This window comes from Candoia aspera, chromosome 2 (assembly GCF_035149785.1).
Source record: "Candoia aspera isolate rCanAsp1 chromosome 2, rCanAsp1.hap2, whole genome shotgun sequence".
Taxonomy (NCBI): Eukaryota; Metazoa; Chordata; class Lepidosauria; order Squamata; family Boidae; genus Candoia; species Candoia aspera.
In genome coordinates, this window is record NC_086154.1 from 22,162,504 (window position 1) to 22,189,990 (window position 27,487).

Genomic DNA, 27,487 nt, shown 5'->3' on the forward strand with positions numbered 1-27,487 from the left:
TGGATACCTTATTCTCTCCATTTCTTGCCAGTGGCTGAAGAGCTTCAGAAATGAAGGAGGTACAAAAATGATGTGTAAGAGGGAACTAATTTGCTTGAACGTATCACTCCCTCTCTGAAGTTCCTCCCAATTGCTTCCAAATGTATAGAGAGACCCTTGGCTTCCTCAGTGACACCTAATTTAAGGAGTTCATCTGTCCAAATATGTGTCTTTCTTTCAATGGTTCACATACCATGCTTCTTTACATTAAAAATGCTTCTCCTCACCTTTCCAGGGAAAACATTTGATAGGGCAAAGGCACATTTCTGAATTACATTTCAGATGTGACTTTCATCCATATGGATGGGTATCTGATGGAGAGCTTCAGTAAACCAGCCCCAGCCCAGCAGCCACTCTACCAGCCTTATCATCCTATTACAACATGGGATTACAGTAATTGAATCAGAAATGTACTGGACATGCAACTAATGTTAGCAAAACACCCACACTTAGCATTTTTAAAGCTGCATCATCAACACAAGGGCAATAAATTATCACAAATTATGGTGCTCTCAGTTTTGCAAAAAAAAAAGTGGACAAATACAACAAAAAGAGAGATAATCCATTTATAATGGATAAAGCATGCAATTTCTAAAATCCAAGAGTTTGCAATAACTTTAGTGGGTCACAGTCACTGCATTACATTTATTAAGCTAATGGGATGAGAAGCCCAACACGTCTACATAGTTTTACACTTCACTGGCTGCACATACATCTCATGGCCTTTGCTTCTTGTACAATAGAAAATCAATTCTCGTTCTAATTCTAAAAGCAAGATATATGCTTGCTGATGACTAATCAAGGGAGCTGGTTTTTTTGAACTAACATTTTGACCACAAATATGTTTGCAGGTAAGCCTATAGGCTCACAGTGAGGTCATCATCACCAGCTGTGCATGTCAATTGGCTTATGTCAGTCATGAGGTGTGATTAGTTCATGACCACGGACCTTCAGTCTTCCATTGAGACAATTTGAGAGTTTGATGCTTAAGCAATCACAATTGCCTAAACAAGTGCACCTCAGCTCAGGAGATGATTTGGTTATTTCACAGACCGCAGGTACTGTTCTAAGACAACTGGAACTGGTTTCTATGCATACTGGCAAATCATGTCATCCTGGAATCTGTTAGTTTCGAGGTTCCACACCACCTGTGCCTTATACCTACAAGAGGGATGCAGGGTCAGAATTTGCTTATAGAAATGCTTGAGGCTAGGACTTAAACAGTTGATGTCAACAATGGGGAAGCAGTCACAGTATGATGTGGGTGTTGTTTTCCGCACACACGTAACTCCACACAGCCCTGGTAACTTGCACCCTGTCTCAGAATGATGAATAAGGTGAGAAAATTATTGGAAAAGAGGCAATAGGAATGTGTATTCATGGAGCACACCAGGGGAAGAAATTTATTCGTTTTGCACCCAAGTAGCTACATGGAAATGCTGACATAAATGGGCCTACTGCTGCCTTCCCCAGCATGGTGTCATTAAGAAAATCAAGTGTACTGGAGAGGGGGACACTGTGATGGGGAAAGCTTACCTATAGTAACTGCTACAAAGGAGGTTTTAGGCTGTGGCCTTCAGTCTAGCACACATAGGTACCAGAATGTCTGCCAGTACCTTCCCTGAGACCTAGCAAGCTTTCTGTCTCTCCTGATTTAATTCTTGTTAAGATTTTTTAAATAAAAAAAAAAAGAAAAGCCAGCATGCTGCAATATTCAGTAATTTCCTTAAGCTACACGTAGATCCTTGAAACATTATTACAAAATAAAATGGTGGGTGGTGGCAGCCAGGGATTGATTTGGAAGTGTGACCACCTGTCCAGCAGAAGGAGAAAGGGAAATTGATGGTGGAAAGCCGTCCTGGGTGGTTAGAGGGAAGAGCAGCCCACCACTTTCCCTTCTCATAAATGGGTGTTAGTCACTTACCAGAATATACAGGTGGTCCTCATTTAATGACCACTCATTCAGTGACTGTTCAAACTAACAACAGCACTGAATGAGTGGTAGTTATGACTGGTCCTCAGAGTTCCAGCTGTTGCAGTGAGCTGCAGTCACATGATTGCTATTTCTGACATTCCCTGCCAACTTCCCACAGCCAAAATCAATGGGGAAGCTGGCAGGAAGTCAGAAATGGGCAGGGGTGTCATATGAGGTCCTCGCTTAATGGCCCATGTGGTCCTCACTTAACGACAGCAACCAGGACAACTAAGCGGTGTGGTCATGTGACATCACGCATTATGACCACATTGCTTAGCAACGCCACTTCGGGTCCCAATTGCCATTGTAAACTGAGGACTACCTGTAATCTCAGTGTTTCTAATGTGCTCATCTCCTAAAAAGTTAGAGATCCCTGCTTTAGGAAAGGGAATAATAGTGGAAAGTTGATGATTTATATCCTGCCTTTCTGTCCAGAATAGATATCATGGGAGCATGGCAGCAGGCACTGTGGGACCAAAGTGTCCAAGAAGTGACATTGGATAGGGAGAAGCAGGATGAAGATGAATTAAAGGGTTGGAAATGGGTCATGAAATTAAAAAAAAAATAAAAAAATCTCTCCTGGGCTTTTTTTCCCCCCCAGTAAGATTTGTGAATCTTTGACCTAGCAATTCACTTGAGATGTGCTAAGTGCCTTTTTATTCTTCCATTCTTTCTCCTTCCCCCAGCCTTTTGAGCTATTCTGAGGCAATAAAAAAGGAGATCACATATCAGATCAATGTAGGAAATGGAAAAGAAGAGAATTGCTTCCATCCGCTATTGTCAATTGTTAACATTATGTGAATCAACCCTAACAGGGACTTCAACTGAGAAATCTTATACTCACATAATGTCAGGACCAAAATCACATCACTTTTATGGCCACCATATCCACATGTCCTTTGCTGAGAAGGAGCAGAAAAACAAACCGAAAATACCAAAGTGGCAGAAAGACAGACATAATTCCAATGTTCCTAGAAATGTGTGTGACTGTGCTGCATACAGAGGTAGCCACTAAACTCACAGTAACAGGAGCACCGATCCTTGCATCATCTGTTGGACAAGACAATGCCACCGTGCCTCCAGTGCATTAGGCTATAGAGGGAATAGGGAATGGCTTTGAAGGACAGGAGGAAGAGCAGCTACCAAGTCAACAGTCAGATAAGAGGAGCTGGAGCCCGGGCCAAGAAAATAACTTGAGAAAATGTCTCAGACAAGCCCCTCCCTAGTTCGCATGAAGATAAAGTGAGGGAGGGGGGAGGCACATTCAGACTTGCAAGGTTCTATTACTAGAGCTGTTACAATACAAGCAGTCCTGACCTATATGGCATTGGTTTCTTAATCTGGTCTAACTGGTAGGGTTGACACAAGCACACTGTTTTGAAAAGCAGCCAGGACAGGAACAAAGAAACATAGCAAGGACAGCCATAGCACATGTCAGCCGCAGTGTACAGCCCCTGCTGTCAGAATTCTCCTGACCACATCTAATCCAGTGATGGAAAAGAGACTCCATCCTTTCTATCTCAGATCTTTAGTGGGCTGAATGATCTTAGGGAGTGGGGCTACAATGATTGAAATGACCATCTGTCATGATCACCGTTGTGATGCTTGTGACATCGCAACGGCTCGCATGACAATACAGGGTAATGGGTCCCTGACGGATTAAGGCAAAAGGCAACCATGAAACAAAAGGGAGCAACAGGTGCTGGAAACAAAGTATCAACCCAGGCTGGTGGCACGGAAGATAAGGATACAAAGTTGCAAAGAGGTAATTGACAAGACAAACGGAGAGGTGCGCCCGAGCTGTCAAAAAGATTAAGAGCCTGATCGCCCGGCAATGAACCATCACTGGTCAGGAAGGCGATCGAGGCAACGCCCAGAGCACAGGAGGGGGCTGCACGACCCCTCACCTATTGAGGATGAAACCGGTGGGGCTCGTGGGACGCACCTGGAATAAGGTGGGGTGGAGCGCTGACCGGCGCGGGCTATTTAAATCCCGTTCCGGCGCACTCCCCTCACTCTCAGCTTTCTAAGGGCATGCATTCTATTCCCAAATAAAACCAGAACCTAAAGTCTACTCTAGCGTCTGTGTTTTTATTGGGTCTCAGGCAGAGCCTGACACCATCTTGGATAGAGAAGTGCATCCGAGAAGTGCATCTGAGCATGGTGTAGCAGCACTCCTTTCTTCCATGTGGAGGAAGCAACCACTCGCAGCCGCCTCTGGTACATAGAGGAGGAAACAATCTTTCTCCACAGGCATTTCTCCATTGCTCCCTCCTGCTGCCTCCCAAAACAAGACTGCTGTTTCCTGATTCTGTGCTGAGAAAGTGAGGTGAAAAAGGTTATCTCTCATCTGCTGATTGATTATATTCCATCAAGTCAGTGTTGATCCTTGGCAGAGGAAATGGAAGGGGACTGGGATAGAAGGTAAGGTCAGGAACATGTGGATCAAATTCAGTCAGCCAGATGAGAAATCCCAATGGGTCATATTCAACATGAATTTCCCCACTGCCTAATTATTCCAGCTGAGCAAACTTGCTGCTCATTGAGGGTTATGTACATATATGAACAAGTGAAGGACTATCATCTCAAATGGGTGGTTTACTCAAAGAATGGCTACCATAGTGTTTTTTTTCTCACTCACAGCCTTTCAGTCTGAATCCTTTTTAAGGGAAGTAACTCATAAGTTCAGATGCAAAACATCTGGTATACAGTCAGTAAGAAGACAAAGGTGTTTGATCTGAGTGTGCCTTTATGCATGAATTAAATGAAAGTCCATTGCATCTAGCACACTCAGAAGTTGGAGAAGGAGATAGTTTGCTTTGAGGAAAAAGGAACAAGAGGTAGGTAAAGGTATCTTCCTCAATCTATAAGAACTCAGGGTCACCACCAAACTGATCTCACAAGAAAACATATTCCTTTACCATCTATATAATGCATAGCTATAATGAAGATGAAAATAACCATCTCAGACAAAGGAAGAGCTATTTTTTAAAAGAGGATTTTACAGATTGAAGAAAGATAAAATAATTAGTCACCAAGGCTACCTAAAAGTACTATTTTCAGAGACAATCTCTCCTGGGTGATAATTAGGAAAAGGCAGCTGATGTTATGCTCTTGAAGCATCTAGCTTGCCACCATGGTAAACAGGACCATGGACAGATCCAGGGATGGAGAAAAACTAGAACTGGATCAAATGGTAGTCTAAGCAATTTTCAGTAAATGGAATCCCAATTATTTAACCTGCAAGGAGCAACAAAAGGACTTTCTCCATGAGGAAATGCCGCCCCCACACCAAAGGTATAATACTGAAATACAGAAAATAGTTAGAATTGCATTTTTGTGTGCAAAATGTATGATGATATTTGTTCAGTTCTTACTGAAAATAAATTATTGGGCTCAAAATGCTTTCATTCTAAGTGTATGGCTTTTGTGAATGTATCAGTTGGTGTCTCCTACAGTTTTAATTTCAAAAGAACAACGAACTAAGTCTGCCCCTCCCTGGTTTAATCCGGGAGGAGTTTTCATATGCTTTTAAAATCTCAGCTGAAGTGCAGGAAGCAGCCACCTTTTCACACATTTAGGAGACAATGATATACAAGACAGAATGATTCCATGGACCAGTGGCCAAGAGGTGGTGCTTAACAACAAAGAGTTCTGACTAGGAAAAGAGGGGAGCCGAAACCATATTGCACCATCCCATTTTAATCAATACATTTACTAACACCAAAGATCGAGGACCCCTCCAGCTTCAAGGATAAAACAGCAATGCAGCAATGTGCTGCAGCTGACTGGTTTTATTCGTTCATATAATTGCCTCTTATTAATTGGTACTCTGCATAATAAAATAAGCACTCACCTTCACAGTCTGCCCAGCTTCAGGACCATCCTGTGGGGAGAAGTGGAAGAGAGGAAAGGAAGGGGGGAGAATTAGATAATAGCAGCCAACAAGACTCTCCTGGGCATTCAAAAAATTGCCCATTAATAATTTAAATCTAATTTCATTGTGCATTAATTTATAGCACTCTCGTGAGGATGATCTGGCACCAAAGTACTTGGGAGCAGACACCTTTCTATTTCAGGGCCAAATCAAATGGGAAATGATGGTATAGAGAAGAATAAATGCTGGCACATTTGTTCCTCTTGGCCCTCACCATCTCAGATCACAGATGCTCTTAATAATGTTGGTGCTCATCAAGATTTATGAGGACTGTTTAGAAAAGACAAGTTGTTGGCAGACATGATACAGTAAAATGCCCTTCTCGGTTTAATATGGTTTTAACAAAAGGTCTGAGGTAACCAGTGCAACCCATTCATTCACTGCTCTGTCCCAGAAGGTAGACAGACATACCCTCTTGGTGAAAGGATGAATGAGCATTTTGTAGAGAAGCCACATTCCGTCGATAGCTCAAAAAGCTATTTATACTTAAATTCAAGATTAAAATGAACATGTGAAAGCTCTTTATTCATATCCTGTTCAGTCAGGGTATGCTTTATACCTGTAGTATAGAGGAGCACATGAACAAAAAACAAGGAAGCCAAATTACATTAAAGAGACATACTGTATATTCCATCTTTTAGACTTTCAAGTTCAAGGTCCCATTTGCATGTAGCTGAAGCATACTGAGCTGAAGGCCTTCTGTCTCCTGCATGTACAATTCTGGGTTTTCTATTACACTAGATTTTGTGCATGGATTTATTTACATAGATATCATGTACATGGGTTCCTGGAATGCCATTAAGGGTGGTTCTGCAAGGCATACCTCTGGTCATCAGTTTCCATATATTTATGGAAGACTAAAAGGAACTATCTGAGATATATGATGAGGGAGCACTTTAGTCTCTTTGGAGAAGAGACAATACAAACTGTACATCAAAGTCACAGTAATACTAACTTACTCTCTGAGAGTGAATATGGTCTCTGAAGCTCCACCCAAACTGACCTCAGGAAAATGGCATGAGCTGATCTGAACTGCTTGCTACCAGAGACCTCAAAGGCATATCTTCATTTACAAACACACCCTTCCAATGTTCTGTGCCAGAATTTACACAGTAGGACAAAAGACATAATCTTAGTGTTGAGGACATTAACCAGGTCAAAAGCACTTGAGGGCAGTATCTTAAAGATTTCAGGAATAGGGCTTGACATCTGAGAGACAGGTTGGCCAGACTTCTTCTCTGGGTCTTACTGCTGTTTGCCTTCTTCCTCAGATGATGGTCCATCCAAGGAGGACATGACAGCATCCTTTCCCTCACTCACTTCATCCTGAGTGGTGTCATGTAAATAGGAATAGCAATAAAATATTGTCGTTGATGGCAAGAGGGCAGCAAAAGGGAAACTCACCAACACCAACATCAACAACCTTCCAGCTGTTCCTTTCTGTCTCCCAAATTAAGAGATGTCTGCAGTGAATTATAGCAACTAAATTTCCTTGAGCTCCTTGCTTATTTTGGTATACCAAAATGGAATAACATCTTCAAAGCTGTCTTCAGGGGGCACAGAAAAGAAGTTTGGGGGCTGCAAGTTGCTCAGCCTTGGTGACCCAAGCTAAGTCCTGAATCCTGTGTGAATGCTGCAGTATGGTGCTGCGGTATGATTTCTAATTCTTGAAAGCTATTTCTGCAACTGTAGTAAAACTGTTCACAGCATGCATTATTCTCCATCTCAGTGCATTTACAGAATTGTCCCAGAGGACATTAAATTAGTTACTGAGGGGTTTTTTTTAAAAAGAAAAGAACAAAAACAAAAAACTTAAGCTAGCTATAATATTGACGTACCCCCTTTCACACAGGAAATTGCAGGTAGATACCCTAAGTACTATTTTTGGTATTATAAACCTTCAAAACTATCTTTTAGAAGCTTTTGTGCAGTTAGTTATAATTTGCTTATAGGGCAAGGTAACAGATTTTATACTGTAATCAAATCACAGTACTGATTCTCACCACAGTACGAATACCAACCTGAACTGAAATGGTGAGTGAAGTTCCTCCAAAGTGTTGCTCCACTATATTACCAACTGCTTGTGTTGTGCGAAATAAATCAGCCACTTCTTCAGGATGCAAGTCACGGAAACGTTCCACAGGGCGGAGTGGGCAAATAAGAACATCTGATTTATACAAAGTTAAGGTACAACTTTGAATTGTAGCAATCCCTTATGAAGATACTAGCTACTCAGTTCCACAGAAATATGCAGAAGAGAGCCTGTTCTTCAACAGAATTTGGAGTATGAAAAGAATATGAAAAGGAAGGAAGGAAGGAAGGAAGGAAGGAAGGAAGGAAGGAAGGAAGGGAGGGAGGGAGGGAGGGAGGGAGGGAGGGAGGAAGGGAGGAAGGAAGGAAGGAAGGAAGGAAGGAGGAAGGAAGGAAGGAAGGAAGGAGGAAGGAAGGAAGGAAGGAGGAAGGAAGGAAGGAGGGAAGGAAGGAGGGAAGGAAGGAAGGAAGGAAGGAAGGAAGGAAGGAAGGAAGGATCATACATTTTAAAATGTTTGGCTTTGTATCTGAATAATCTTCCTCCTTCTTTTGAGCAAAAAGATTCCCATGTTCACAATATTTATTTTCAAGTTAGAAGGAAAAGAACATCCAGAAATTAGGGAAAGAAGATATATGCACTATATATGCACTAGCTGTCTAATGTTTTGGGCAAGAATTCCATTTTACAGTTTTCAAATTGCATAAAAGGTGTTGCCAATGTAATTGTATGCACATCTCAGAAGACTTACTTATTTACTTACTTATTTCATTCTCCCTCTCTCTCTCTCTCTCTCTCTCTCTCTCTCAAATTTATATGGCCACCCATCTCACAAAAAAGTGACAATGAGATTTTTATCTAGTTAACTATATAAAGGATCACAGTGTAAATGAGTTGGGGGAAAAAACAGCTTTTTAGATTATTTGCACAGTTCTTTCTGAAATGCAGTATCTGTTTGAGCCCTGAAAGAAAGACACACACATACACTCACACACACACATATACTGAAGTGCAGTTGAACACACATGCACAAGCTTTCACTGGGGGGGGGGGAATACCTGAGGAAATATGATATAAATATATAAAGCTGACCTTAATTAGAATTTACTATTCTAAGCTGAGTAAGTTGGCATTCAGAGCCAAATACTTGCAGTGTTGAAAGCTGGCCAACCCTTTGTGCACCACATCTCTTCCACAGCCAGAACTGAGATTTACATTGATCTAAGCATGTTCAGCTTTATTTTGGATTGTGATCAGTAATTTGGTTGGCATAATCAATGAACAGAGTACTCAGAGTACGGCGTACAAGCAACTCCATCAAATCCTAGGGTCCCCGGCACGCGCTCTGTCCAGAATTATCTGGAACTTAATCATTTAAATTCCTGGAACGCAGAATACTGGCTATGATACCTCAGGCAGAATACTGAAAAGGAAGGAAGGAAGGAAGGAAGGAAGGAAGGAAGGAAGGAAGGAAGGAAGGAAGGAAGGAAGGAAGGAAATATTTCAGAAATATTTGCTGTCTTAAGCATCTACTTGCTACTGTGAAATATATATTGACTTGAGTTCCTTGGGAGTTATCCTAGGAAAGCATGTATAAGATTTCCACATCTCCTCCAAAGTAAGTCATACTGAATGCACTGGAATCTCTTTCCAGCCCAACCCCTATTTTCAGCTCCTCTTGAACTCATACCCATTGGTACGTATAGGAAAATAAGGTAAAACTAACCCATATTAAGATTGCGATTTTGCACATATTGTCCGTTTCGTAAAAGCAAATTAACACAATGGGACTTACTTCAGCACAGCAAGGGCGCAGCTGCTTCATAAAGTATCTGGGACATACAGATGGAGATGAGTTCAATCAAAGTGGTATTAGGAAACCGTACATCTATTTTCTGCTGGGACTCCCTTTTTGATTCTGTTGCTTATTCTTCTGCCGGGAGGAGAAAGAGCTGCAGGGCTTAATAAAGTGCCACTCATTTATTTGCTAGTCTTTCCAGGAGGCTGTAGAAAATGCCTTCATAAGTGATGCTACTGGCTGAACCAAGAGCCCAAAGGGAAAACGGGAAGTTGCAGTGAGCCTTGGTTTCCACACCAGGAAGAAAGAAATAAGAAAACTAATTAATTTTGCTCCTTAAAAAAAGGGAAATTTGTGTCAATACACACACACACAAAAGGTAGAGACACACTGGTTTCATCCAAGTTCATTTTTCAAAAGAAAAGATGGGAAGCATTTACCTCTGGGTGCTGGAAATTTAAGTAGACAATTACCCTTCTTCTGAAGCACTGCTTTATTATTATGGGTCAGTGAACCATTTACACATGGAGAATATCTTTTCATTTAACCTCTAGCAAAACACTGCCTAATGTTCACTTTTCTTTTTTCTTTTCTTTTAAATGTCTTATAGAGTTCTGTCCTGGTTGCTTCAGATCTTACTTTGGAATTAATACTCCAGAGCAGTGTTTCTCAACCTCAGCAACTTTAAGATGTGTGGACTCCAATTCCCAGAATTCCATGCTGGCCAGGGAATTCTGGGAGTTGGAGTCCACACGTCTTACAGTTGCTGAGGTTGAGAAACACTGCTCCAGAGCATTAACATCTCAGCTAGGACTGGAATTAATGGAATTACCCATTTCAAATGTCACATTGCTTTCAGAGTTGCTCAAAGAAAAGAAGAATACAACTGAAAGGTCTCTTGTTTCTTTTGTGAGCCAATAACTTTTTCATGGGTCCACTGTATTCCTTTCCTGTGCCCCCTCCCCCTTTTCTTTGGCACCAAAGTCACACTGAAATGGATATACTGTAAAGTACTATATCATTAAACAGTATGCATTCTGAAATATATTTTCCTCTCAAAATGCAAATGCCAAAATGTATTTTGATTTTATGTATGGGCTGAAACAAGAACTGCACTGGAAAAGGGAGGAAGGACAAAAGCCAGGAGATAATTAATTTCCAGTCAAGTATTAATTAATTCCGGCTCTGATTTCACTGCCATCCTTAGGAATCCAGGCAATATCTCTAGGATGTCAAAGTCTAGCAAAACTGATTGGTGCCATTTCCTCCCATTTTTAAAGCTTCATTATTTCTTCAGTACTTTCTGTAGGTTTCCCTCACATTCTCAGGGTTATAAGGGCATGAGAAAAGCAAGAGAGACTTCTCAAAAATAAGGGGTTTTTGGTTTTTTTAAAAAAGGCAACTGCATTACTTCTTCTCGTGCATGGTCTGCCCTTTCTTCTGAGCTGTAATGGTCAGGCTTCAGGGTGACTAGGTTTTAACCCAATTTAAAATGGCCAGGCCTCGGGATCCTTGTTAAATTTGATCAGACAAATAACATTGTTAAAGATTTCTGAAACTGCAGTGAAAAACACTGGAAAAACAGGGCTTATTTTAAGCAATAAAAAAGAGGGGTCAAGAGGAGTTGACCCCATCTTTAGCTTTGTCTATAATCATTACTGAAATGCTCCATTGTACTCTTTATATACACCTGATACCTCATCTGTCCAACATAAAATGCAGGTATTACAGACAGAAAATGGGTCTAATTGAATATCATAGTCTCCCATTTCTTTGATATTCAAATTGTAAAGTGTATTTTGGGGGCTATCACATAGCAGAATTTTATATCTCAGACAGTTGAAGCGAGATGGCATCAATATTGGGTTGGCAACTAAAAAACCCAAACCTTTTTCCTTAAATGTAAATTAATTCTGGTATACATCACGTGCATCGTGACATTATTGTGCAAATATATGTCCTTTGAGCAATGCTGTTGTGAGGCATAAGGTGTCACGTTCTCTTCTTTGCCTTCCCTGCTGATGTCCATATTGCCAGATCCACATTGTTATCTTTCTCTGTGCATGTTTAATAAGTTTCTATTAGTTTCAATGTGTATCCCACCTTTCCATTTCTAAGATAATTTTGGTTTTCTTTTAATTAAGGGAAACTATAGTATGAAACCAGCACCCCCAAACATAGTGTAATGGTAAGTGGGAAAGACCTTGGGAGATGGGACAAAGAGACACTGCCAAGGGAATGGTCAGATAAGAGAGAGCATAGCTTGCAGCTGGATGGTGGGCAGGGCAAGAGGCTCAGAAAGGGCCCTTCCTAGTTTCTCAGGCTGTAAAGGAGACAGTGGGAGAATTGTACTTTCAGACTTGCAAGATTCTGTTAATGTGGCTTTACAATAAAGTAGAATTAGCTTCTTCAGCAAAGGATTGTTACCTTGTCGTGGTGCTGGAGCTTAAGCACCTCAATGATGCCATGAGCTAAACCGTGAAGGGCCACCCAAGACGGGAAGGTCATGACAGAGAGGTCAGACTAAATGTGATCCCTAATGGCAACCCATCCCAGTATTCTTGCAGTGAAAACTAAATGGATCAGTACAACCAGAGATATGTCGGTATACCATCGGAAAATGAGACCCCCAGGTTGGAAGATGGTCAAAATGCTACTGGGGAGGAACAGAGGATGAGTTCAACTAGCCCCAGACGTGATGACGCAGCTAGCTCAAAGCGGAAAGGACGGCTAGCGGCCGACAGTGCTGGTAATGAACGGCGAATCCGATGTTCTAAGGATCAACACACCATTGGAACCTGGAATGTAAGATCTATGAGCCAGGGCAAATTGGATGTGGTTATTGGTGAGATGTCAGGATTAAAGATAGACATTTTGGGGGTCAGTGAACTGAAATGGACTGGAATGGGCCACTTCACATCAAATGACCACGAGATCTACTACTGTGGACAAGAGGACCACAGAAGAAATGGAGTAGCCTTCATAATTATTGTAAAGTGGCTAAAGCAGTGCTTGGAGACAATCCAAAAAATGATAGAATGATCTGTTTGAATTCAGGGCAAGCCATCTAACATCACAGTGATCCAAATATACGCCCCAACCACAGATGCTGAAGAAGCTGAGGTAGAGCAGTTCTATGAGGATCTGCAACACCTACTGGACAACACGCCTAAAAGAGATGTTACTTTCATCACGGGAGACTGGAATGCTAAGGTGGGCAGTCAAATGACACCTGGAATTACAGGTAAGTATGGCCTGGGAGAACAAAATGAGGCTGATAGAATTTTGCCAAGACAACTCACTCTGCATCACAAACACTCTCTTCCAACAACCTAAGAGACGGCTTTATACATGGACTTCACCAGATGGACAACACCGAAATCAGATTGACTACATCCTTTGCAGCCAAAGGTGGCGGACATCTATACAGTCGGTAAAAACAAGACCTGGAGCTGACTGTAGTTCCGATCACGAACTTCTTCTTGCACAATTTAGGATCAGACTAAAGAGATTAGGGAAGACCCACAGATCAGCTAGATATGAGCTCATTAATATTCCTAAGGAATATGCAGTGGAGGTGAAGAATCGATTTAAGGGACTGGACTTAGTAGATAGGGTCCCGGAAGAACTCTGGACAGAAGTTCACAACATTGTTCAGGAGGCGGCAACAAAATACATCCCAAAGAAAGAGAAAACCAAGAAGGCAAAATGGCTGTCTGCTGAGACACTAGAAGTAGCCCAAGAAAGAAGGAACGCAAAAGGCAACAATGATAGGGGGAGATATGCCCAATTAAATGCAAAATTCCAGAGGTTAGCCAGAAGAGATAAGGAATTATTTTTAAACAAGCAATGCACGGAAGTGGAAGAAGACAATAGAATAAGAAGGACAAGAGACCTCTTCCAGAAAATTAGAAACATTGGAGGTAAATTCCAGGCCAAAATGGGTATGATCAAAAACAAAGATGGCAAGGACCTAACAGAAGAAGAAGAGATCAAGAAAAGGTGGCAAGAATATACAGAAGACCTGTATAGGAAGGATAACAATATCGGGGATAGCTTTGACGGTGTGGTCAGTGAGCTAGAGCCAGACATCCTGAAGAGTGAGGTTGAATGGGCCTTAAGAAGCATTGCTAATAACAAGGCAGCAGGAGACGATGGCATCCCAGCTGAACTGTTCAAAATCTTGCAAGATGATGCTGTCAAGGTAATGCATGCTATATGCCAGCAAATTTGGAAAACACAAGAATGGCCATCAGACTGGAAAAAATCAACTTATATCCCCATACCAAAAAAGGGAAACACTAAAGAATGTTCAAACTATTGAACAGTGGCACTCATTTCACATGCCAGTAAGGTAATGCTCAAGATCCTGCAAGGTAGACTTCAGCAGTTCATGGAGCGAGAATTGCCAGATGTACAAGCTGGGTTTAGAAAAGGCAGAGGAACTAGGGACCAAATTGCCAATATCCACTGAATAATGGAAAAAGCCAGGGAGTTTCAGAAAAGCATCTATTTCTGTTTTATTGACTATTCTAAAGCCTTTGATTGTGTGGACCATCACAAATTGTGGCAAGTTCTTAGTGGTATGGGGATACCAAGTCATCTTGTATGCCTCCTGAAGAATCTGTATAACGACCAAAAAGCAACAGTAAGAACAGACCACGGAACAACGGACTGGTTTAAGATTGGGAAAGGAGTACGGCAGGGCTGTATACTCTCACCCTACCTAATCAACTTGTATGCAGAACACATCATGCGACATGCTGGGCTTGAGGAATCCAAGGCTGGAGTTAAAATCGCTGGAAGTCACATTAACCATCTCAGATATGCAGATGATTCCACTTTGATGGCTGAAAGCGAAGAGGAACTGAGGAGCCTTATGATGAAGGTGAAAGAAGAAAGTGCAAAAGCTGGTTTGCAGCTAAACCTCAAAAAAACCAAGATTATGGCAACCAGCTTGATTGATAACTGGCAAATAGAGGGAGAAAATGTAGAAGCAGTGAAAGACTTTGTATTCCTAGGTGCGAAGATTACTGCAGTCAGGAAATCAGAAGACGCTTAATCCTTGGGAGAAGAGCAATGACAAATCTCGATAAAATAGTTAAGAGCAGAGACATCACACTGACAACAAAGGTCCGCATAGTTAAAGCAATGGTGTTCCCCCTAGTAACATATGGCTGCGAGAGCTGGACCATAAGGAAGGCTGAGCGAAGGAAGATCGATGCTTTTGAACTGTGGTGTTGGAAGAAAATTCTGAGAGTGCCTTGGACTGCCAGAAGATCAAACCAGTCCATCCTCCAGGAAATAAAGCCAGACTGCTCACTTGAGGGAATTATATTAAAGGCAAGACTGAAATACTTTGGCCACATAATTAGAAGACAGGACACCCTGGAGAAGATGCTGATGCTAGGGAGTGTGGAGGGCGAAAGGAAGAGGGGCCGACCAAGGGCAAGGGGATGGATGATATTCTAGAGGTGACGGACTCGTCCCTGGGGGAGCTGGGGGTGTTGATGACCGACAGGAAGCTCTGGCGTGGGCTGGTCCATGAAGTCACATAGAGTCGGAAGCGACTAAACGAATAAACAACAACAACAAGAATTAGCTTATCTGGTTGTGTTTCCTATCTAGTCTACCTGGGAAGGCTGACATAGATCTTGCAAGTCTGAAAGTACAATTCTCCCACCATCCCTTTACAGCCTGAGAAACTAGGGAGAGCCCTTTCTGAGCTTCTTGCCCCGCCCACCATCCAGCTGCGGGCTCTGGTCTCTCTTATCTGATCATTCCCTTGGCAGCATCTCTTTGTCCTGTCTCCCAAGGTCTTTCCCACTTAGCATTACACATAGCCCTATGATTGTTAGACTTATTGAAGGGAAACAAACATAAACATAGAGACATAGCAGTACTATAAGTTTGCTAGTGCTGCCTCCCAAGAATAGGACTGAGAAATCTGGGTAGGGGCTGTGTGAGCCCAGGTTCCTCAGGACTCTTAGCCCTTACAGGAGTAGGTTGAACATGTCCATTGCACAACTTATTTTTCCTGACCATGGACAAAGGGGATGGTTACCTACAAGTGTGTTTGTTAATTTTTCAAGCGCTCTATTCTTTGATGTATCAAGAGACTTACAGGCATTTATTGGGTGGCAGAGAAATCAAATAAATCAGTAAGATATTACCACATTCTGCAGCAAGGTTACGTTAGCTTCCCAACACCGCCAAGGAAAGAGCCAAGTATCTGTTAACTTAGAAATGTGGGGTGAAGAAACTTAGAGTTTAAACACTGGGACACACCTATATAAAAGCTCTGGCCTCTTTGCTCCGAAGGGCAATCACCTTTCCTGTTAAGGCTTTGTTCTTGTCTGCAGTAAGGATCCTAAATTTGCCAAACTGGGCCTGGGAATCTTTTGCCAAATTTAGCTGAAAGCTACATTAAGGGCTCAGGGCATGGAGTGAATTTCTCTTTAGCCCAGCTGTGAAGTCTGATACAGGCCAACCCTGAAACACGTTTGCACAGTTGATTTTTAGAAGGTTCTCATTATGCAAATACCATGGATTGCCTGGGGAAACCTTCTGCTACAAACCGCTCTTCCTTTCAAAATGGTTTCCTCATACATTTTTTGACATTTCTATCCAAGTTATTTTGCCCAAACCCTTTACTAGCCCAGGTGAAGAACTATGCTCTGAATGCAAACTCTTCTCAGAGTTTTAGAGATACTCAGGTGCTTCTACTGAGCCACTGGGGACCTATTGATGATATTGTCTTTTGACAATATACCATTTTGCGAGGTTAGAAATCCCATCTCCCTTTTCTTATTGCAGGCCACATACCTATATTTATGACCATTATTAATATATGTAAAAGATGCAAGAAATGCTCTTAAGAGACCTTTCTTTTAATCCATGCTATTTAAGAAATGCCAATGACAACCATTACATTTTGTAGGTATTTTATTTGTTTACGTAACTATCCCAGCCATTAGAACTCAAAGTAGCATATGTGCATCTGGATACAAACTTCTTAATATCAAACTAAATGTTTTTGGGAGTACAGAGCATGTAACTTTAGCAATGTTTTTAATTAACAGGAAGCAGGACTGAGAGGGGAGGGATTCAGATTAGAACTACAGCGAGCAGAGGCAGATCCATTTCTTCCCTTCCCTACCATAATTTTGAGAAGTATTGCCCCTGATTTATTAATGAGAATGGGGTGGGGGCAGGGGGCAGGGTTTCTTTTATACTAGTAGAAAGTTGCAGTTTTGAAACCTAACTGGTCCTTCAGATTATTGTCAGATTTGCAGTAAGAAAGAGATATCCACGGTACTCCTGCTCCAGACTGGGACCCCAGAATTAAGTTTTTTAAAAAATCATAGCTATACACTAACTGACTTCACTCCTTGTAAAAGCCATCACATAAGACTAAACCAGATGTAGCTGGTTCAGCCAACATGCTAAGTTATTAAACAAACCTATCTCAGATATGAATCTGCTCACTGTGTACTTTATGTAACGTGTAGTCTGGCTCTTAGTCTTCATTTTAGAACAGTCCTTGAGAAAATGCATGCTGTTGCTAAGTGCTGACAGCATACATTTACACTGTTCCTATTAATTAATGTTGTGGTTTTTTAGACAAAAGTTTTTGGTGGGGTTATTTCTTGCAAGTACAATAGCAGCATGCGCCTTTGCCCTTTTGGGTTGTACTTAATGTGTTTTCACCCATTTGTAAAAATCAGGGCCCACGGCCAAAGATGTTATACACAGAACATGCATATCTACAGATAAGGGGTATGTGTGTGGCATGTATAGAGTCTTCAATATTAGCAGGAACTTTAATCCTATACAACTGTGGTTTGTGTACAGTTATTAGCGCAACCCTCCCCTGCTACATACATTAAATATCATGGCCTCCAGACTGTGAAATACACTCCCCAAGGAGATCTGTTTGGTTCTCACTCCCCAGTATTTAGAAAGATGGAAAATACACATCTCTTTCACCAAGCTCTTTATTGTCAATAGCTGGTTTTCAGCTTGGTTTAATAATCTTTTGTTTTATACCTATGTGTTCTTCAACTGTTGTAAGCTGCCTGGAGTATTAGGAAAAAGAAAAACAGCAAAGAAGGGTGCAACTTCAGTCATAAATCAAATAAATAAATGAATGGTGTAATGCATATTTCTTTGCCTTTTTTCTTCAATGGAAAGAGGTCAAGATGGTAGTTGCTTTAAATACAAAGTACATACCAAAGAAAGGGTGGGAGACACAACTAAAACCTCAAACACACCAATGACACAGAAAGCAAGTTATTTTATAGGGACCAGCCTAGTCACTGCTTTTGAGTGAGGCGAATCACTAGATGGGTCTAAATCCTGGGAAGTGGATAGGGCAAAATAGCTGACCTATTGGTCTAGTTGGTCTGTCTCTTTCTGCTCCCTGACACTCTTTCAAATCTACTGTGTTAGTCCCTCTCTGCCGGAATGAATTTCACACTTCTCTCCACAAATTGCCATGGCATTGTGTTGTCATTTTCAGAATAAGGAAGGACTCTACATTTACAGGGATGTTGCTCTGGCCCCACTTGACCTCACCAGCGATGTTAAAGTCAGCAGTTCAGACCTCCAACTTTCTGTGCAGCTCAGTCATCACTAAAAGCACTTAGCAGCAGTAACATTCAATATTCTTGGGCAGTTGCCTGGGCCTCAACAGCTTAGCAAGGCTTCTGGCTCATGTCTGCCCTCCCTCTTTAAGTGTAGGTGCCACTGAAATCCCACCCAACTGTGCCCAGGGGGCTGTGAAAAATTAAAAATTATTTATTTTTACTTAACGTATTTATTGTGATATATACCTCATCTATGAACAACCATACAAGAATCAGTGAAAGAACATTACAATTCCAAGACTTAAAATAATCTTAACTATTTTGATTATTATGAGTTGGAAGTTGTCTTGTGTTGTGCTTCCAAATTTCAATGGGATAGTTTTGGGGGCTTGGGGGCTTTTATGCAACCTGTGGATTGTCCATTCCTGCTATGATTGCAAATTATCCTACAGCTCACATTCCATATTGTTCCATTTCCATCTTCTACCTTTCTCAGAGATATATGCTCTTTCATGACTGTCCTGTCCCTGACATATGAATCTTCATTAAGGGAGAAAAGGGAGCAGAAGCAGAAGTTACCAACCTAACTTGACTCTGAGAAGCCAGGTCCAAGAACTAGAAGCAGGAAAGAACTATGCCCCACTCCTACTGATCACATGTTTGTGGATTCTGATCCTGATCTGAAGTATGAACTATCTAGCCCATAAAAGCCTTGCTGACATTGCAGCAGAGAGGTTTCAGGTTATGTGGATAGGCAGCTTGGGAGGGCAGGTCTACTCAAGATTAGGATGGTACTCCCAAGTTGCCTGGCTCCTCCAAGTAGACCTGTTCAGCCTGGGCAGTACTTGGTGAAGTTAGGAGCTTCCAGTATCAAGGACTCTATCCAAGCCTAGTCAGTCATAGGAACAAGTTTTATAAGATGTTCATGATGATGTTTTGACCTTAAGTGGTGCTTGCTTGCCTGGAACTTTGATCTTTAATTTATTCCTGTGTTATTTGCTAAAATTGTGTTACTGGTAAGACACTTTTTATCTCAAACTTTGGACTAGATGGCACTAAGATGTTGCCTATTAATCCCATTGGGAATGTTTCCACTGATTTTGACTCTAAATTGTTAATGATTATATGTTAATAAGCCTGTAGGCCAGGCCAGTCATTGTATGTCTTGTATTATCTTAAAGAGAACATTTGCTAATTTGCATTTCAGCCTGTGATAATCTCTTTTGGTTGAATGTATACCATGTATTATAGAATGATTCCCAGCAAGAGACCTATCTTGATGGAGATTAAGGCTATGTGCATCCTTTAGGCCTCATAGCCTTTTATTGTGTTTGACTGGCTGGATTTATATTTCATTTCACACATAGAGTAGTGGCACAACCTGTTACAAGGCTGGCTGAGTGGTTGACTTTCAACCCTTTTCTATGAAGACATATGGAAGATACTGCTGAGCAGAGCAGATATCTGCAGGGGAATAAGTAGATATTTCCCCATTTTATCTCTTCATATTATTTATTCATTTACTATTCTGGCCTCCTCTCAGCCTAATCTGCATTTTTTAAAAAGAAGTCTGTGTGACAATCTGTATTTAAATGTGTTTTGACTCTTTCTTTCCTCATAAAATTGTTGTTTATTCATTTAGTCTCTTCCGACTCTTCGTGACTTCATGGACCAGCCCACGCCACAGCTTCCTGTCGGTCGTCAACATCCCCAGCTCCCCCAGGGATGGGTCCGTCACCTCTAGAATATCACCCACCCATCTTGCCCTTGGTCGGCCCCTCTTCCTTTTGCCTTCCACTCTCCCTAGCATCAGCATCTTCTCCAGGGTGTCCTGTCTTCTCATTATGTGGCCAAAGTATTTCAGTTTTGCCTTTAATATCATTCCCTCAAGTGAGCAGTCTGGCTTGATTTCCTGAAGGATGGACTGGTTTGATCTTCTTGCAGTCCAAGGCACTCTCAGAATTTTCCTCCAACACCACAGTTCAAAAGCATCTATCTTCCTTCTCTCAGCCTTCCTGATGGTCCAGCTTTTGCAGCCATATGTTACTACGGGGAACACCATTGCTTTAACTATGCGGACCTTTGTTGTCAGTGTGATGTCTCTGCTCTTAACTATTTTATCGAGATTGGTCATTGCTCTTCTCCCAAGGATTAAGCATCTTCTGATTTCCTGACTGCAGTCAGCATCTGCAGTAATCTTCGCACCCAGAAATACAAAGTCTTTCACTGCTTCTACATTTTCTCCCTCTATTTGCCAGTTATCAATCAACCTGGTTGCCATAATCTTGGTCTTTTTGAGGTTTAGCTGAAAACCAGCTTTTGCACTTTCTTCTTTCACCTTCATCATAAGGCTCCTCAGTTCTTCTTCACTTTCAGCCATCAAAGTGGTATCATCTGCATATCTGAGATTGTTAATGTTTCTTCCAGAGATTTTAACTCCAGCCTTGGATTCCTCAAGCCCAGCTTGTTGCATGATGTGTTCTGCATACAAGTTGAATAGGTAGGATGAGAGTATACCGCCCTGCCGTGCTCCTTTCCCAATCTTAAACCAGTCCGTTGTTCTGTGGTCTGTTCTTACTGTTGCTACTTGGTCGTTGTACAGATTCTTCAGGAGGCAGACAAGATGACTTGGTATCCCCATACCACTAAGAACTTGCCACAATGTAATGATTGCCCTAGCCCAAATACTCAGACTCACAAGGGGCTGCTGAATGAAATCTGATTTATTAGGGACTTAAAGACAAATACAGAGAAAGCTGAGAATGAGCAAAAGCGCGCCAAATACAAACTTAAACCCTTGGTGCAAACGTATCCCGCCTCCCTCGTAACAGCCCCGCCCGGCACAGGTGCTAGCAATCGTCAGAGTTGCTAGCCTGGGAAAGTAACCTTGAGTGCAGTAGATAATACAAATACATTCCAAAGCGAAGCCAAAAGATAAGTGTTCCCATCCTCCCCATAGAGATGAAAACACGCATCCAATTAATGACATGCGAAACGTTACGATGCATCAAAGACATTGAAACGGCGAACATGACACACAATTTGTTATGGTCCACACAGTGAAAGGCTTTAGAATAGTCAATAAAACAGAAATAGATGTTTTTCTGAAACTCCCTGGCTTTTTCCATTATCCAGCGGATATTGGCAATTTGGTCTCTAGTTCCTCTGCCTTTTCTAAACCCAGCTTGTACATCTGGCAATTCTCGCTCCATGAACTGCTGAAGTCTACCTTGCAGGATCTTGAGCATTACCTTACTGGCATGTGAAATGAGTGCCACTGTTCAATAGTTTGAACATTCTTTAGTGTTTCCCTTTTTTGGTATGGGGATATAAGTTGATTTTTTCCAGTCTGATGGCCATTCTTGTGTTTTCCAAATTTGCTGGCATATAGCATGCATTACCTTGACAGCATCATCTTGCAAGATTTTGAACAGTTCAGCTGGGATGCCGTCGTCTCCTGCTGCCTTGTTATTAGCAATGCTTCTTAAGGCCCATTCAACCTCACTCTTCAGGATGTCTGGCTCTAGCTCACTGACCACACCGTCAAAGCTATCCCCAATATTGTTATCTTTCCTATACAGGTCTTCTGTATATAAATACTCATAAAATACTCAATTTGTATATAAATACCTCATAAAATAATCAATTTAAATGTGCTTTATGTCAAAATATATTATCTAAATTAAGTGTGTGCAACAGACTTAGGCAAAGTCCAGATGATGAGATAGATCACAACAACTGGGAACAGATTTTAATTTTCTTGGAGTGGAGCACTTAGGTCTGAACCTTCTCCAGTCTAATTTTGGCTCTCCTCTACAAGGAGTTCCTTCCTGGATCTTTCTCCAGAACTCCATCATGGAGTAAAAGATACTGTTATAACAGCCATACCAAAAATCTTTGTGTGGTCAAAAATTCCTAGTTGTGAATGGGTAGAGAGGACTATCAAGCTCAGGGAGTGACAGGTCACTTTGAATTCACAGTGTTCCTTGCTTACAGTCCCTTCAGAAACACATGCTCTGGATAGAAAATCTATGTGCAAGTCCTAGCCAACTTTCTCAGGAAGGAAAAAAGGGTATCTTTTAAGAAATCAATTTTTGCAGGCCAATAAAACAAGAATACTATGACTCCTAGGCAAGAAATAAATAAACTGTGTCTTGTTTTATTCCAAGCAAAATTGCAAAACATGTTCATCTTCAAAATATAAACAGAGGCCAAGAGGATGAACTCACGGGGGGCTGGTGGAAATTATTTGTTTTCTTTGAATAATCTAAGATGGCAGTTTCTTATCAAACTCAAAGAACATTCCTTGCTTTGTTTTGACTCCTAGTGTCCCTTGCTTCTTCTTGGTATTTCTAATGGGGAAAATTCATTAAGATTAATCAAATTATCCTAACATCAACAGTCTTAATACAGCAGCTTTGCACATGTTTACATGAATACAAAAAGCAGGATGTAAACAGGGAGAGTGAGAATTAACTGTTCCAGCAGAACAAAAGGAAATCAGTATGAATCTCCAACAGAGATCTGTGCGTGCTTCACTGATAAAGTTGAAGCTTTAAACCTCCACCAGAAAGACTTTATTTTACCACTTTTGCACAGCGTATTGATTAATGTCACCAGCCCCATAACCACACCAGATCAGATGAGAATGGTCATGATGGCCAAATCATTCTCATAAAAATATACCTGGTGTGAAGGGGCATGCCTAAAATTGGAATCTATAGACAAATGAGGAAAATCAGGAATCAATGAGATCAACAAGATAGCGATAAAAATTAGGAAAGAAAGGTGATTAGAAGAGCTGGATGGACAACCTACAGCCCTGTAGCTACAGACAATTCTTAGCCTTATTTCAAAAGCTCTTTGCAAGTGATCATTTCTAACCTGGCTTCAACCCACCATTGGCATATGGACCTCAGCAGCTAATCCCCTAAACAATATGACCTTTGGTATTAAAATGATAGCAACTCAGAGGTAGTAGATGGCAATTTATTGAAAATCCAGGCAAGTGATCAAGGGGCATACTTTTTACAAGGGAGTTCAGATACTGTATGTTGCCTGTTGAGTATCTGTCAAGTAACTTGACTCTAGAATTCCAGTGTGTTTATAGACAGGTAGACTAAGCATGGATTTAGGCCTCAAAGTCAAGTCAAGAAATCAAAACCACAGCACATCCTGGCTATCTGTATTAACAAATATCATAGAAGTGATTCCTATTCTGTGCAAGAGATGTGAGTGCCTTACTTTTTACCATACTCATAATGCAATTAAGCTATCCAAGGCACAGCTACTGAATCAATACATTAAATTCTTAGAGCCCCATGAGAAAAAAATCAAAATATACAGTATTGTACAACTAGCAGTCAAAAGTAAACTGTGTATTTGGAGCCCCCTTTAAATGCTTCATTTTTACCCTAAACATCTATGACAAGGGAAAATAAATAGTGTCCTTTCATCCATTTCTTCATCTTAGGGAGAAAATGGGATGGGGGAATCAAGGTTTCAAAATAACTCCTTCCAATAATAAGAAGTTATTTTTAATGTCTTTCATTAGTCCAGACCTATGGTGAGATTCAGTTAGCTTAGTCTAATTTTGTTTGTTCCATCAGTCTTCATCCCCTGTAACAAAAACAATCTAGCTATCCCCTCAGTCTTGGCATAAAAACAACCTAGACTGTGTAGAGATTTGGAGGGTCACTTTGTTTTGATGAAGCTTTGATTGAAGCACCACCACAAAGCAACTTATTGATATGGAGCAGCAGGACACTATGTGGGTTAACATGACCACCATACCACTTTGATCAAATCTGATCAACAACGGAGCTTCTTCACAGGCAAAGTATCATGTTGAGTCAGATCACTGTCAATCTGCACACCCCTACAAACTCTTCAGATCATGGTTTGCTGGTCTTTTAAAAATGAATATGTTCATGAGAGAAAAGGGAAAGATTTGCACATTGCACACAAGCATTCACTGATCACATATCAGGGATGGCTCCACCAGCATCCATCTGTGCCCTCCTGAGTCTCCAAGACTGTGTGCTTCCCCATTTTGTTGTTTTGGGTTAGGTTTAGGACAGATTAAAGGGCCAAATATACTGTATGTGCTTAAAGGACAAATATTGATATTCGGATATGTTGATTTAGTCTTTGCTTACACTGTGGTTCCCATGCAGATTATGTATATTCCCCCCTCAAGTCCCTTTGAAGGATATGAGATGATGAAGATGAAGATGAAGATGATTGCAATGCAATAAGAAGCTGTGGAACCTCAATGGGAACTCTAGTGGAAGTAAGGGTTAAAGACTCCTCCCCTGGCCATGCTAAGGTCCTGATCCAGACTGGGATATTCCATGCTGGAAGCTCATGTGATGTGATGATGGGGAAACCCGCAAATAAGGTTAATTGGAGTTAATCCCAGTTTCATAACATAAAATCAAAGTTCCCTTTTAACCACCTCCAAATCAAGCAGAAACCCAAAAGACCCAGGCCAAAGACAGGGTACCATGCATGCACAGGCTTTCCTTTTGTAATTTGCTTCTTCCATCTACTTAAAAAACTACTGTCACTTTTTTATCACTTTTTTATCAGTAGAGAGAGCTGTTACACTGTAAAAAGAACCTGTGTCATAATTGCTTTCTACTGATAAAGAAAAAGCTGCGGCTGTTTGGAAGGGGTGATTTTCTACTCCACAGTAGTAGTAGTGGTAGTAGTGGTAGTAGTGTGTCCCCACTTATGTTCTGAGCATGGCACTTGCCATGGCACAGGATACAATCCAACTCTTAAAGCACCAGAAGCTGTAGGTCCCTGTCAGACAAGTGTACATGACTTTATCTGATGAATTGTTTGCTTTCTTGGGTATTCAAATCAACCCCTTGTATGTTCAGTTCTCTATTATAGAGTCATTCATTGTCCTTGGATTTTGTAAGATTCCTTGGTGGTTTTGTTTAATTTATGAGAAACAATGGGCAAAATTCTTGGCTAACGTAGTGAAACTAACTCCAGTGGTAGCCTAAAGATGCCAGTGCCAGTGTAACAGTGGAATGGGAGGAGAAACCATTTTTATTTCATTCCTACACTGTGGTTGCTTGCTCTGGCAGCTCAAGTTAGATACTGTTCCAGAATGGTGCCTGAAGCCTGGCTGACAAAGTAAGCAACGCATTCTCAAGCATCAGGTTTTATGAGGTGTGAATCATAAAAATGTGAGGATTATGTTGACATTTACTGATCCCCTGAGCCAAAGAAATTAGACATTTATTTTACAGATATGTGCAACCAGCTGCTTTTTCACATTCCTGCTTTCCCTTCCACCAGCAGGACATATCCCTTTTATCTTTAGACTAGCCTGGTGCCTGGTAGATGTTTTGGGACAAGGTATTCTGGGAACTTGTCAGGCCCAGCCCAAGGACAATGAAGAATCAATCCAGCCAAACTTTAGTTCTTTATTTGCTCGCACCGTATAGACAGAATCTTGCCAGACTAAAGCTACTCTACCTAACCTAAGGGGAAATAACATAGGAAAGCTTTAAGGAAGGGCTATTCTGAACCTCTTAGTTTTCCCACAATCGCTTCCTGGACTATAGTTCCTCTTATCTTATCCCCCTCCTTGGATTGTGCTGCCTCCTTTCTGAGAACCAGCAGCATTACTGAAATCTACCACAGAACTGAAGTCCTAACACATCTAAATACATCAGATTGGGGAAGATTGCTTTAGATCAGGGTTCTCCAAGATGGTCAGTATTGACCCCAAGCGTTGATGGGGCTACCCAAGGGGCTGATATTGCTGTTGTTATTGTTGTTATTATTATTCACAGTGCTATTAAAGTAGTATTTATTAAATTATTTTCATATAATAAATATTTGGGGGTCGATGAAGAATCTGAAACTTCATGAAAGGATGGGTGTCATGTTCGCCGTTTCAATGTCTTTGATACATCGTAACGTTTCGCATGTCATTAGCTGGATGCGTGTTTCATCTTTCTCGGGAGGATGGGAGTATTTATCTTTTGGCTTTGCTCTGGAATGTATTTGCATTATCTACTATGTTCAAGGTTACTTTCCCAGGCTAGCAGCTCTGACGGTTGCTAGCACCTGTGACGGGCGGGGCTGTTACGAGGGAGGCGGGATACATTTGCACCAAGGGTTTAAGTTTGTATTTGGCGCGCTTTTGCTCATTCTCAGCTTTCTCTGTATTTGCTCTAAGTTCCATAATAAATCAGATTTCATATAGCAGCCTCTTGTGAGTCTGAGTATTTGGGCTGGGGGCAATCATTACAATGGGTAAGATGAAGAGTTTGGGGACCCCTGCTTTAGATTATGGGAGATGTTATCCCATCTTGTTTTTTCATCCTTGATTCCAGATATGGGTTTCTGAGAAGTTAAAACTTCCCCCCTATGTACTTTACTTAATTAGCCTGATTGAAAACACACACACACACAACACACAAACACCTCCTTTCTAGATATGCCAATTAAATACAGTTGAGGTTTCTAAATGCGGAGGAAAGCCCCTTGTCAAGTAACTGAAAAAATCTGGGACAAGGTAACTGAAGTTGTCTGCATTCCTTAACTGAGCTGCTAATAGGAAATCTAAGGGGAATTTGCAATAAAAGCTGGGAATGAAGCTCACCCTGCTAACAGAAATGTTGCTGTTCAGCTTTGCTGAAGAGGTCAAGCAAGCCAATTCATTACCCTCTTGGGCATTTGGAGAGCCAGTTTGGTCTAGTGGTGAAGGCACCAGGCTAGAAACCAGGAGGCTGTGAGTTCTAGTCCCACCTTAGGCATGTAAGCTGGCTGGGTGACCTTGGGCCAGTCGCTTCCCTCAGTCCAACTCACCTCACAGGGTTGCTGTTGTGGGGAAAATAGGAGGAGGAAGGAGTATTAGGTATGTTCCCCGCCTTGAGTTATTTATAAAAATAATAAAGGTGGGATAGAACATAAATAAATAAATTTCCCCTTTTTTCTTTTTCCACAAACCCTAGGTCCGCTTTGATTCTTTTTGCTTTGTTTCCAAGTTTGTATTAAACTTCTACTTCTTCAAAGTTACATCAAGCAGGATTGGACAAAAATTGCCCTTGGGATGACTACCCCATCCCACATTTTCTCTCTCTGTTATGTTGGC

At 41.3% G+C, this 27,487-nt stretch overlaps 1 protein-coding gene across 4 annotated transcripts in view; it reads right to left on the minus strand.

Annotated features, from left to right (window-relative positions):
• The window catches only part of FHIT (fragile histidine triad diadenosine triphosphatase), a 1,201,403-nt gene that overhangs the window by 257,886 nt on the left and 916,030 nt on the right, over window positions 1-27,487 (minus strand). For all 4 annotated transcript variants that reach the window (XM_063296411.1, XM_063296410.1, XM_063296412.1 and 1 more), the window contains exons 3-4: window positions 7,973-8,118; window positions 5,871-5,900 (exon numbers count right to left, since the gene is read on the minus strand). In XM_063296411.1, the coding sequence (XP_063152481.1) occupies window positions 5,871-5,900; window positions 7,973-8,118 (176 nt within the window). The remainder of the gene's footprint in view (window positions 1-5,870; window positions 5,901-7,972; window positions 8,119-27,487) is intronic.